This window comes from Palaemon carinicauda, chromosome 8 (assembly GCF_036898095.1).
Source record: "Palaemon carinicauda isolate YSFRI2023 chromosome 8, ASM3689809v2, whole genome shotgun sequence".
Taxonomy (NCBI): Eukaryota; Metazoa; Arthropoda; class Malacostraca; order Decapoda; family Palaemonidae; genus Palaemon; species Palaemon carinicauda.
Genome location: NC_090732.1, coordinates 74,151,081 through 74,164,115, shown reverse-complemented (window position 1 = coordinate 74,164,115; position 13,035 = coordinate 74,151,081). Strand labels below are relative to the sequence as shown.

At 41.2% G+C, this 13,035-nt stretch overlaps 1 protein-coding gene across 1 annotated transcript in view; it reads left to right on the top strand.

Annotated features, from left to right (window-relative positions):
• LOC137645297 (uncharacterized) overlaps positions 1-13,035 on the top strand; it is a 28,420-nt gene that overhangs the window by 4,915 nt on the left and 10,470 nt on the right. Inside the window, exons 2-4 of the mRNA XM_068378114.1 lie at positions 4,859-5,051; positions 6,077-6,154; positions 10,924-11,097. Coding sequence (XP_068234215.1) covers positions 4,859-5,051; positions 6,077-6,154; positions 10,924-11,097 — 445 coding nt within the window. The remainder of the gene's footprint in view (positions 1-4,858; positions 5,052-6,076; positions 6,155-10,923; positions 11,098-13,035) is intronic.

Sequence of the window (13,035 nt, the reverse complement as noted above, 5' to 3'; positions counted from 1 at the left end):
GGAATGTGGTGTACCAGTTTCGAGCACTGTGCTTCGGCCTCAGCCCTGCTCCTCTCGTGTTTACGAGGCTCATGAGGAATGTGGCAAAGTTCCTTCATTTATCGGGAATTCGAGCCTCCCTGTACTTGGACGACTGGCTTCTCAGAGCATCGTCCCGTCATCGCTGTCTGCAGGACCTTCACTGGACGTTGGGTCTGGCAAAGGAGTTGGGACTGATGTAGACTTAGAAAAGTCTCAACTGATTCCATCCCAGACGATTCTCTATTTGGGGATGGAGATTCACAGTCTAGTTTTTCGGGCTTTTCCGTCTGCCACCCGAATAGAGCAAGCCCTGCTCAAAGTCCGACTCATGCTGAAAAAAGACCGTTGTTCAGTAAGAAGTTGGATGAGCCTCGTAGGGACTCTGTCATCCCTGGAGCAGTTTGTCTCGCTAGGGAGACTTCACCTTCGCCCTCTCCAGTTCCATCTAGATTCACACTGGAACAAGGGCAAGACTTTAGAGGCTGTATCAATCCCGGTCTCCGAGCCAGTAAAAGCATGCCTGAACTGGTGGGACAGCAATATAAGTCTGAGAGAGGGTCTGTCCCTGGCAGTCAAGAACCCAAACCACGTGTTGTTCTCAGACGCGTCGGATTTGGGTTGGGGAGCGACTCTGGACGGTCGGGAATGTTCGGGTCTTTGGACTTCGGTTCAGAAGAGCATGCACATCAACGGCAAGGAGCTATTAGCGGTTCACTTGGCCTTGATGAGTTTCGAGAGCATTCTTCGAAACAAAGTGGTAGAGGTCAATTCAGACAACACCACAGCATTGGCGTACATCTCCAAGCAAGGAGGCACTCACTCCCACACACTGTTCGTCATCGCAAGGGACCTCCTCATCTGGTCAAAAAATCGAGGCATCTCCCTGTTGACAAGATTCATCCAGGGGGACTTGAACGTCTTGGCAGACTGTCTCAGTCGGAGAGGTCAGGTGATCCCCACGGAATGGACCCTCCACAAGGACGTGTGCAAGAGTCTTTGGGTGACTTGGGGTCAACCCTCCATAGACCTCTTTGCCACCTCGTTGACCAAAAGGCTCCCGACCTATTGCTCACCAGTCCCAGATCCAGAGGCGACCCACGTAGATGCTTTTCTACTGGACTGGTCTCACCTGGACGCATACGCATTCCCACCATTCAAGATCGTCAACAAGGTACTGCAGAAGTTCGCCTCTCACGAAGGGACAAGGTTGACGTTGGTTGCTCCCATCTGGCCCGCGAGAGAGTGGTTCACAGAGGTACTTCAATGGCTGGTAGACGTTCCAAGGAGTCTTCCTCTAAGGATGGATCTCTTACGGCAGCCCCACGTAAGGGATCTTCATCAAAGCCTCCCCGCGCTTCGTCTGACTGCCTTCAGACTATCGAAAGACTCTCAAGAGCTCGAGGCTTTTCGAAGGAGGCAGCCAGAGCGATTGCGAGAGCTAGGAGAGCTTCTACCATCAAAGTATACCAGTCGAAGTGGGAAGTCTTTAGAGACTGGTGCAAGTCAGCATCTATTTCCTCTTCCAGTACCTCTGTAGCCCAAATCGCAGACTTTCTCCTACATCTGAGAAATGTTCGCTCCCTCTCAGCGCCCACTATTAAGGGCTACAGGAGCATGTTGGCGTCTGTATTCAGACATAGAGGCTTAGATCTTTCTAATAATAAAGATCTCCAAGATCTCCTTAAGTCTTTCGAGACCTCTAAGGAGCGTCGTATGGCAACTCCTGGATGGAACTTAGACGTGGTCCTAAGGTTCCTAATGTCCGACAGGTTTGAGCCATTACATTCAGCCTCCCTGAAGGATCTCACCCTCAAGACACTTTTCTTAGTGTGCTTGGCTTCATCTAAAAGGGTCAGTGAGATCCATGCCTTCAGTAGGAACATCGGCTTTTCCACAGATAAAGCCACATGTTCACTTCAGCTTGGTTTCTTGGCCAAAAATGAACTGCCTTCTCGTCCTTGGCCTAAGTCATTTGATATACCTTGCCTGTCAGAGATCGTAGGCAACGAGCTTGAAAGAGTACTGTGTCCAGTTAGAGCTCTTAAGTTTTATTTAGCTCGTACCAAATCCTTACGAGGTGGATCTGAGGCCTTGTGGTGCTCAGTTAAGAAGCCATCATTGCCTATGTCAAAGAATGCTTTGTCGTATTTTATTAGATTTTTAATCCGAGAGGCTCATTCTCACTTGAGTGAAAAAGACCGTTGCTTGCTTAAGGTTAAGACGCACGAAGTAAGAGCTATAGCAACTTCCGTGGCCTTTAAGCAAAACAGATCTCTGTGAAGTATTATGGACGCGACCTTTTGGAGAAGCAAGTCGGTATTCGCGTCATTTTACTTAAAAGATGTCCAGACTCTTTATGAGGACTGCTACACACTGGGTCCATTCGTTGCAGCGAGTGCAGTAGTGGGTGAGGGTTCTACCACTACATTCCCTTAATTCCAATATCCTTTTAATCTGTCTCTTGAAATGTTTTTAATCTTGTTTTGGGTTGTACGGAAGGCTAAGAAGCCTTTCGCATCCTGGTTGATTTGGCGGGTGGTCAAATGTCATTTTTTGAGAGCGCCCAGATTAAGGGTTTTGATGAGGTCCTGTTGTATGGGTTGTCGCCCTGGATACTTCAGCTCCTGGGAGTCTTTCAGCATCCTGAGAGGATAGCTGGGCTTCGTGAGGAAAGCGGACTAACAAGGCAGAGTAATCGTCAGAGTCAGCTTCCTTACCAGGTACCTATATTTATTTGGGTTTTGTTATGATATAACTGTCAAAAACTCTAAGCATATACGCCGTAAACTGTATTAATACTGGTCTCTACCCACCACCATGGGTGTGAATCAGCTATTATATATTCACCGGCTAAGTTTAATATTTAAAAATTATATTTTGATTATAAAATAAGTTTTTGAATATACTTACCCGGTGAATATATAAATTAAAGGCCCTCCCTTCCTCCCCGATAGAGACCCAGCGGGATGAGAAGAACTGGAGCTGTTTACATGTATATGCGGTATCTGGCCGATAGTCGGCGCTGGTGGGCACACCCGCAACCTTCATGGCGATCGCTCGCGAGTTTTTGTGTTTCTGTCAAGCCGTCCGAGACGTCAGCTATTATATATTCACCGGGTAAGTATATTCAAAAATTTATTTTATAATCAAAATATCATAATTTTTAATTTTATTTAATTTGATTGTGTATGCTGGTATTTGGTGGTCGGGTAAGATGTAAAGATTGCTTCATTTCTAAGCTGGGGGACTGGACTAATGCCTAGTATAGGGAATGTCGCCCTTGGCTAATGAGGGCCATGTGGGTATGTATGATAACAAAAAACACACTAAAATGCGGTAGATCTTACACAACCATGAATAAAGGTGAGAATCCCAAAGTCTTTGTTGATTGTAGCTTAGCTTATAATAATAATAGAGAATTTTACGACTTCAGAATGGTGAATGGCGTGATTAGATATTACCACCAAAATGTTAGTGGATCCTTTGACTGGTCAGATTTTTTCATACTGGATCACTTTCTTGTTACTGCTCGTATCTCCTTTTCCTACACATACATAAAATAGTCTGACATTTTCTTTACACATTATCTTTTTTCATCATATGCCTGACTGCACCAAGATAACCGAAAAATTCTTCTTCTCTCAAGGGTAGAAGAGTCTCTAGCTATGGTAAGCAGTGCTTATAGGGAATGAAACGCCAAAATCAAGCTATTGTTCTTCAGCCATGGATGGTGTCAAAACCTCTGTACCATGGTCTTTTACTGGCTTGATTAAATTTCTCTTGTTTGAAGGTACACTCAGGCACAGTATCAAAGTATTTCCTTTCCTCGCTGTGCTATTATCCATTTCGGAGCCCAAGGGCTTATAGCAACCTTCTTTTCCAGCTAGGAATGTAGCTTAGCTAGTAATAATATGGACAGGCAAGTTGGCAGTTTTCTTGGGCATATATCCGCTTTTGAGCTTATGTGGACTATTTTTACGCTGGTCCTGTTCAAAGTGAACTTGATTGAGAGAGAAGAGTCTTCTGGTTGCCCGACCCCGGTCCAGCACCGGCGAAAGCAGAATATCCATAAAACAAATGCTCGTTTATAAATGTTTTTAGAGGCTATTGTGGATTTTGGGAAAATGTGTTTAAGGAGCATTGATCGGCATATCAGCGCCCTTCAAAAATCAAAGACCTCACTTGAGTTATCAGGATGCCTGAAAACTTTAAATCAATCAATCAATCAATCACTTGAGTTACCATGGTCAGAAAGGGCTTGCAAATCCTTGGACATAATGAATTGTTGGATCTCCTAGCCTGAGAATTCACACCAGTCTAGCCAACAGAGCAAGATCGTTTCTAGCACACACTCAACAGAATAGATTCTGTGTGCCAGAGGAAGTTACTCTGTGTACTTTGTCATCAATCCCATAGTGTCTGCATTAGTGAGCTTGCATGTAGAGACTAAACAAAGGATGCAGTCTTCTTAGCTTTTGACTGCTGTCATGTAAACCTCTTCTTCCATGGCCTTCCTACTGGATTTTACACAGATTGGCCTGTGCTTTGGTATAGTTACCTACTTCACCACTACTCAGATTTGTCAAATACTGAAACATTAGCAAAGTACAGTAAGTTGATTGTGTCTGGATCATGGGCAGTGATCTTGAACACGTGTTAGCAAACCAACTGGGTCCTAATGAAGTGGAGTGTGGCCGTTTTCTGAATTTACAAGCAAGTTGAATTCCCTGGTGCTTGAGATTATATTTCTCTCTCCTCAAGAGGACGTAGATGCGAAGATTGAGAGGTGGAGGAATGCTAGCTAAAAATCCCTCATCTATTGTGAAGTTACCTTCAGAGGTCCAGGCTCTTCAAAGACAGCAGCGATGAGATCTCCGGTCTCTCTCACACCTTCAAGATTGGCTTTGAAGGAAGCACTAGCTGCTTCCAAAGTCAAATTAAGACCTCCAGGTGCATATTTTTATAAGAAAAGTGCTGATAATGCTCCACATTTTGTGCCTAACTTGGCCAATTTGGGAGGGTTAGTAGAGGTAAGAAGGGAGGAAGAGAAGACTGAAATTGTTAGTCCACTCCAGGTGCCAGTATTGTGAAGATTTCCTGTCATGTCGTTGGCCAATATGACAGCAGCATGTAGTAGAGCCATGGGTAGTAGAAGTTTTTTTTTGGATTGGATAACCCCTGCCCTTAGTAAATCTTCGTTCTCCCTTCAATTACACCCTTATTGACTTCCAGAGGTACTGTACTCTCCAAAATCTTGGAAAGCTCTTGTCCTTGATGGTGGAGGCACAAATGATAAAGGAAAACAATTTGCATGTAACTATTCAAGGCTGTTTTTTAGGTTTCTACAGTTGACTCTTCTTGGTGGAGAAATCGACAGGGGCCTGGAGCCCAGTCACGACCTTTTGTCCCTGAACCCGCTTGTTCATCAAACTCGGTTGCTATCTGAAAGGAAGACTTCATCTTTCAGTGGACCTAAAAGACTCATATTTTCAATTACCTGTTCATCAGTCCTGCAAAAGTATCTTCTTCATCTTTGAGGGAGTAGTGCACTACTTGAAAAGCCTGTGCTTCAGACTGTCTGCCACTCCTTAAGTGTGCACAAAAGTGATTAATCTGATCTCATCTTGAGCCCAATTAAACATAGTACATCTGATGAGGTATCTTGATGATGGACTAATTCTAGCTTCTTCCAAGAATCAGTTGCTTCACTATTTAGACCGACTAAGCTGTTCTTGCTCCAATTAAGATGGATAACACATTTTGCTAAAAAGGCTATAGGTAACACATGAATGAAAATTTAAAATATTAAAGAATTACAGTATGATTTGTTTAAACCATTTACTTCTGTCGATTATTTATCTGATTTATAAAAAGCCATTCTATATTGAATAGAAAAAGGAAAAATCAATAAATTCCAATAAGTATGATTATCGGTTGATTTAGGTAGGCATTGAAATTTTCTGAATTAGGAACAAGTCATAGTTACAGTTTTAGTTTAAAATGTTTACAGTTGTGTTTTTGTCGTAGTCTGATTTAAACATTTGTTTTTTTCCAGTGTAACAAGGAGCCTGAGCCACCACTTCTGGAAACTAACGTTAATACGGACTCTATTGCAACAGGAACATCATCCATGGTAATATACAGTTTTATCGTTAATTTTAAGGTTGTTATAAGTTTCAATCCTCTATATTCTTCCATTCTCTAATAAAAATGATTTTACTAAATATAGATTACTGCAGGGTTTTATAATCATTACGATTATTTCAATGCTTCTTTCCAAATTTTCATATAGCTATATGCTTCAAGTTGTGTTTGAGGGCTGCAGAATGGATTATAAACTGAGAAAAATGAAACCTTATTTTTTTTTGTTTATGACAAATATTTACCATTTACATAAGAAAATATAGGAAATCTTGTGTCTTAAATATGTATAGGAGGAATTTTAAGAAAATGGCCATCTTCATAAACATTCCCAATAAGCTTAAAACAATAAATATAAAGAAAATAAGGACTGATAAAAAATCAATTCTATAAAAAAGTATCTTATATAATTATCTTTAATATGCTTTTTGAAATATGAGAATTGGCTGAGGTGCAAAAAAAGATTGAAATAACCTCAAAATAATAGTTTCAATGGGGGAGATTTGTTCCCTTAAAACAGAGCCGTTTTGTTTTTTCAAATTTGTGTTATATTTCGGCTACGTGCCAAATCTTCTTACTACATCCACCAAGCAGATTATGCAATCGAGTTGGTTCAGTTATTTATTTCTGTGTGTGTGTGCATGGACAAAATTACGTCAAACTACTTGACAATTTTATTGCAGTGTCTTACCGAACAATTATACAGCTGTAGGTTCCCTACAAATGGCAGACAATAGATTCAAAACTACCGCGGTGGCGCCGCCATCGCTGATGTAGGTGACGTTATCTCCCTCCACTCGAGGGAGCTACAAGTACAACTGTCCAGGTAACATCAATTTATTCTCTGCCGGCTTCTGGTGAACATCGGTGGTCGGTGCAGACTTTTTTCTTCATTTGTTGGGAAGTATTATCTCTCCATTATCGGTGAAGTATTCAACTCTGTGTTTGTAGGATTGAAGCTGAATTTCTTTTCTGCAATTTTGTGGTCTTAACATGATGTTGGACTCTAGTCCTTCGGTAGTTAGGTTTTGTGCCGGAGGGTGCAAAACTAGGTTAGTTAAATTAATTTATGATTCGCACACTAAGTGCATTAAGTTTAGCGGTTTTGAGTGCTCTAGAGAATCTACTTGTGATGAATGCAAGGATTGGAGGAACAACAGTGGAAAGTTTTTGTTTCTCACTCGGGGAAGATAATTAAGGATAGGAAGAGGAAGGCGGCTCTCAGAGCTGAAAGTAAGACTAGTTTAGCTTCTTCAGCTTCTTCTATTGAAGCTCCTGCTCCTATTCCTTCTCCTTTTCCATTTATTATGACTTCAATCTTGAGTCCTCCTACTCCTGCTCCTGTAACTCCTTCGCTCCTGTGGAGTTTCTCCTGACACCATTGCCAGCCTCGAGTCTAAATTTGAAAAGAAATTTGATGTATTAGCTAATACAGTGAGGCAGTTAGGTTTATCTGTAAAGTCTTTCATAAGAAAGACTTCTAGTAAAGTGAAAAGTGTCAGTGCAGTGCAATCTGAGGTGGTGGCTGTTTGTCCCGATAGTTCTCCTAGACGAAGGTCACTGTCCCGCTCCCCCGCCTCGGGGAAAAGACATACCGGAGGTCCAAGGGAGACTGTTGGGGTTTGCCCACAGACAGTCGCTTCCTCCATCAATCCTGTGGTGCGACAGCAGGATTCGACTAAACACCATTAGAAAGGTGTGTCGTTCGGTAATCAGTTATTGACAGAGTCGAGTGATTCGTCGCAGGTTAGACGTCGTAAGTGACGTGATTCTTCAGTCTCACATCCGTTGAAGAGACGTTCGACTGAAGAGATGCTGTCTCCGCCCCCTGTGAAGAGGAACAGAGAAGTAGATATCTTTCGCCCGTCGTGTAGTGTAACTACATGGACTTCGCCTCGTATTCTTACGACAGCGACAGCTGCCTGCGACTCGGTTGTGGAGCGACCGATTCTGAGTTCGTCGAGATCTTCGACTCATCAAGCTGCCGAAACCTTTCCTTCGACTTCGCATGCGTCAGATAATTCGACTGGCTCGAGACCTCTGGTGGCTATCGTGTCGAAATCCACAACCCCAGTTGCTTCGACTTCAACTCAAGAAGACGAGAATCTGATTCCATTACATCGACAGTTGCAGGAGCTGATTAACTGGATAAAAGAAAACAAACAATGTACGAAGAATAATGAGTCGAATCAAGAACTGTCTCTGTCGCCTATCTCTTCGGATGACGAGGAGGACTTAGAAGCGGACTCTATCCCTCTCTCATGTTATTTGAAACTTTTACGCTACCTTCTCGACATATACCCGGATTACTTCGTAGCAGCCCCTCCCAGGTCGCCTGCTTCTATCTTCCTGATGAGAAGGAAGAATTTTGATAATCTTCTCCCAAAGCTCGTTCTTTCCAAGGCTGCTAAACATTCCCTTTGTGATATAGAAGATTGGTTGAAGGTCAAGAGAGAACTCGGAAAAGCAACTTTCGCCTATCCTTTGTCAAAGATTATTAAGAAGAGGTATAAGTTCTACGTAACCGGAGAAGCCCCCTCTATGGGAGTTTCTGCCTCCTCCTAGGGGGACTTCTCTGGGTTGGTGGATGCAACTAGAAGGTCCGCGTTTGCAGCAGCTAAAATATTCTTTACATGGCCCGAGTTGGACCATTCAGTAAAGAATATTTTCAAGATTTTAGAAATTATGAGTTCCTTGGACTGGACGATCAGAGCCCGCGCTATGAAAATAGAGGATTGCCCTACTCTACAGGAAGATCTGGCATCGTACTGGCTTGGGGTTTTGTCATGCGCTGACAAATCAGTTCGGGATGGTTGCGATGAGCTGGCCTCTCTCTTTGCATTCGGGACTCTCAAGAAAAGAAAGCTCTGGTGTTCTTTTGTTTCGAAAGGAGTCGCTTCGCCTCAGAAGACCGCACTTTTGTTTTCTCTTCTCGACAAGGATCATCTGTTTCCCTAAGAAATAGTGGCCAAGATTCTCTCCGCGGTGGAAAAGAAGTCAACTAATGATTTGCTTGCCTAGTCTTCTAAGCAGGTTAAACCCTCGACTGTGACGACTACCGCCTCGGAATCTCCCTTGCAGAAGGAACCCTTTCGAGGGGGTAGGTCTAGACCGTTCATCAGGCCTCGATCGAATTTACGACACCCAACCCCTTGAAGCCTGATTCAGTTCTGTGTCATCTGCATTCATTGTTTGTGAATAGTTAGTCATAATTTTTGGCTAAGCTTTTATCTCAATAGTGCTATTATGGATCGTTCAGTTAGACAAGTTCATCAGATGCACCAAAGATAGAGAATATTACTAAGCTAGATTAATAGTGCCACAGATTTTTTCTGGACCATGAACATGTTAATATCAAGGTGGAGACTATAGGAAATTTGGGATCTGAAATTGTATTGGGAAAGAAAAGGAATGGATGGGTGTGGGAAATAAAGGGAGCAAAAGAGGCACAAAATGTATAGGGAACGATCGAGTTGTCCACACAGCAATCTGTGGACCGGGCAATAAAAAAAGGCAAGTTCAATAAACCCTCTCCCACCATGCAACGTCACATAATAAAACTAAGCTATCAGCACCTTTATACTGTTAACAGTTCTGTTAGTCTTCACTAGTACTTTTACATTACTGACAATAGCTTTTCATTTGGACCCGTGGTTTTCCTAGGCAGTTTTGTAATAACTAGTGGAGTGACTGCTGTTTATAGTTCCATGATTATATATCATTGGACTCCTCTTACAATTCTCTTGGCTTTTTATTTAAATGATAACTACAATTGATTCTAATTGTTAGAATAAAGTCCTGTAATTCTTATTTGCTTTACATCAAAGAGTTGTAAAATTCAACAAATCAAAGAGTTTAATACAGTAGGAGCAATTTGAACATTTTTCCTAGTTTTCATTTTTCTTACCCTTACTCATTTTGTAATCCTCGAGTAATATATACATACATGTACCAAGGCACTTCCCCCAATTTTGGGGGTGTAGCCGACATCAAACAAATGAAACAAAAAAAGGGGACCTCCCCTCTCTACGTTCCTCCCAGCCTGACAAGGTACTCAACCGAGTTCGGCTGGTGCTGCTAGGGGTGCCACAGCCCTCGAGTAATACCTCCGGGGAAAGATCTGTGCACAGGAAACACATTTGTAGTGGCTTTGTTAAACCAATTCTGTCGTGTTTGCTCGTCCTAAAGTTATAAACTTACTACTGATAACCTGATGGCAGGACCTTGCCCTGGTGTACTTAGTCAGTACCCATGTCACTCAAAGCCACTGCATCCCAAGAACCTCTTATAACCGAGTTTTTAAGAAGAAACTATTGTGCTGCTTGCAACCCAAGAAGAAAAGATCGAATTTACTAGCAGACGGTTTCAAATTGTGTAGTGTGACAGTGGAGCCACACACTTCCGGCACCCAATTTAGATACTGAGACTGACAAACTAGATATTGTTTTTAACTTGATATTGGTTACATTAGATCCAATACACCTGTAGGGCTAATTTTTTATCTGATAAATTTACAAAAATTATTGTAATTCTGTGCTCAGAAGTTTTTGTATTATACTTCAAGATAAACCTCTAGTTCTAATTTATTTTTTCATATTTCTCACATGAATCACCTTGAATGACATTAATATTCTTTTTAATTTTAATTTGTATATTAAGACTGAAAAGACCATTTTACTGTAAATGCAGAGCATGGTTTTGCCAGTGATATTGACTGGAATTATTTGAAGATAATTCTCTTCATTTTTTTTTTTATTACAGAAATGCTCAGAACCCAAGAGCTTTTTTGATCTGAGCGATGATGATGGGTTAGTCATACCATCAAGTGACGAAGAGGATCCTGAAGAGGATCGGGTAGAACTCCACAAAGAAGATCAAATAGAATATATACCTTCCAAGTATAAAAATATGAATCTTAGGTTGAGAGTGAAAAAGGTAAACTTCTGTTTTAAGTTCATTGTAGGTGATTATGACAATAAAGAAAACTTCTTGAATGCTAATGATATGATTTCATGATACATAAATTCAACAGTGGAATTGTACTTGCTCAATGAAAGCATGATACATATTTTCTCCTGTGATATATTTGCTCTTGCACAAATACAAACCATCATCCTTTAATAGGAGTATGTCCTCATCATGCTGCCCCCCACTGGTCTTCCTAGGCAGACTTGTAATAAGTAATAGTATAATTATTGCTATTTATCGTTCCATAATATTTTATCATTGCAATCGTTTTTTTTTTAATTCTTTCCATATTGTTCATTTTTCTTACCCTTACTGCTGTAATCCCTGTAATGGCTCCAAAGAAAGATCAGGGAAACATATTTGCAATGGTTTTGTTAAACGCATTCTGTCGTCTATACTCGTCTAAGAGTTACAAACTTAATACTAATGGCTTAGTGGTAGGACCTTGCCCTGATACTTAGTTGTCAGTACCCATGTCACTCAAAGCCACTGCATCCCTAAGATCCTCTTATAACCAACTCATTAAGAAGAAGAAATTCATTGGATTCCTCCTACTTTCAACAAAAGAAGCAGAGAGCAAATTTATCAGTAGACTGCTACAAGGCTTGTAGTATGACAGAGGTTCTATTTTCAATTTTTACTGTCAAAAATGTGTTTCCCAGTCTTTTGGAAAACCTAGTACCATACATGTTCTGGGAATTCTTATTGTTAAGGTCAGCACCTTCAATAAAGTACTTCACTAGTGGAGCTGCACAATTGAAACACTGTATCACCCAATTTAGTATCACCCAATTTAGTTGCTAACACTGACAAACTAGATATTGATTTTAGATGAATATAGGTTACAATATGTTCAGTTCACCAATAGGCCTATTTTATATCTGATAAAATTACTAAAATTATTGTAATTTTGGGTTTGGAAGTTTTTTGTAATATACTTCAAGGTAAGTCTCTGTAATTCTATTTTTTTTCATATTTCTCACAGTAATGACCTTAAATAACATTGGTATTCTTTTTAATTATAAATTTTATTTGTTCCGTAACTGGAATACAAACCACGCTATTTATTAGGGATTATACTTTCGGCAGAGCTGAAATGACGAGCCATTAAGATTTAGCAAGGGTTAACTACCCACACCGCTAGTTAGCGGGGGTAGGGGGGGGGGGGTAGCTTGCTACCACTCCCATTCACACACCTGTGATTTAGTTACTTTACTTTTGGCTCGGAGAGAGAGCGGTTGTTTCTTCTCTCCCTCCTTGCCTATTTTGGACTGCCATTAATTTTTGTCTTTAACTTACTTTTTCTTATACTTGTATATACAGTATATATAAACAGTCTTCATGTTTATGTATGTATATATGTGTCTAGAAATGTGGTAAGTTTCCTTTTCAGTATTTGTGCTGTGTGTGTGATACATATACGACAACGACACTTGCGTAGTAGCAAGGCCAGCACAGTTCCACTTCGTGGGGAACGACCTCTCCCTCTTTGGTCCATCGGTCTTCCCATTGGCATATTTCCATTAACTCGGCCACCGCAGGGGAATCGCCATCGCCTGGACCCTCTTCATTCAACTATTGTCTTTGCCTTTTCCTCATTTCCTACGGGAAACTTGGATTCTGAGCGAAGCGAATGTGGCCTTTCAAAGATTGACTACGGTCTCTCTCTTCTCGAGGTCGTTCACCTTTAATACAACATCGTACTATTGGGGAAGCTCCTCTTCCGTGCGCGGGTTAGTTTTCTCTTCCGTTTGTTTGTCTCAATTATTTTTAGTGAAAATCTAATTGTATTTTAACTTTTCAGCTTTCTCCGTGGGGAACACTTCCCTTCGGAGGATCAGTGGTTCTCACTATAAGTGAATATTCTTAGCTGATTTGAATAACTATAATTCTGTTTTTATTACA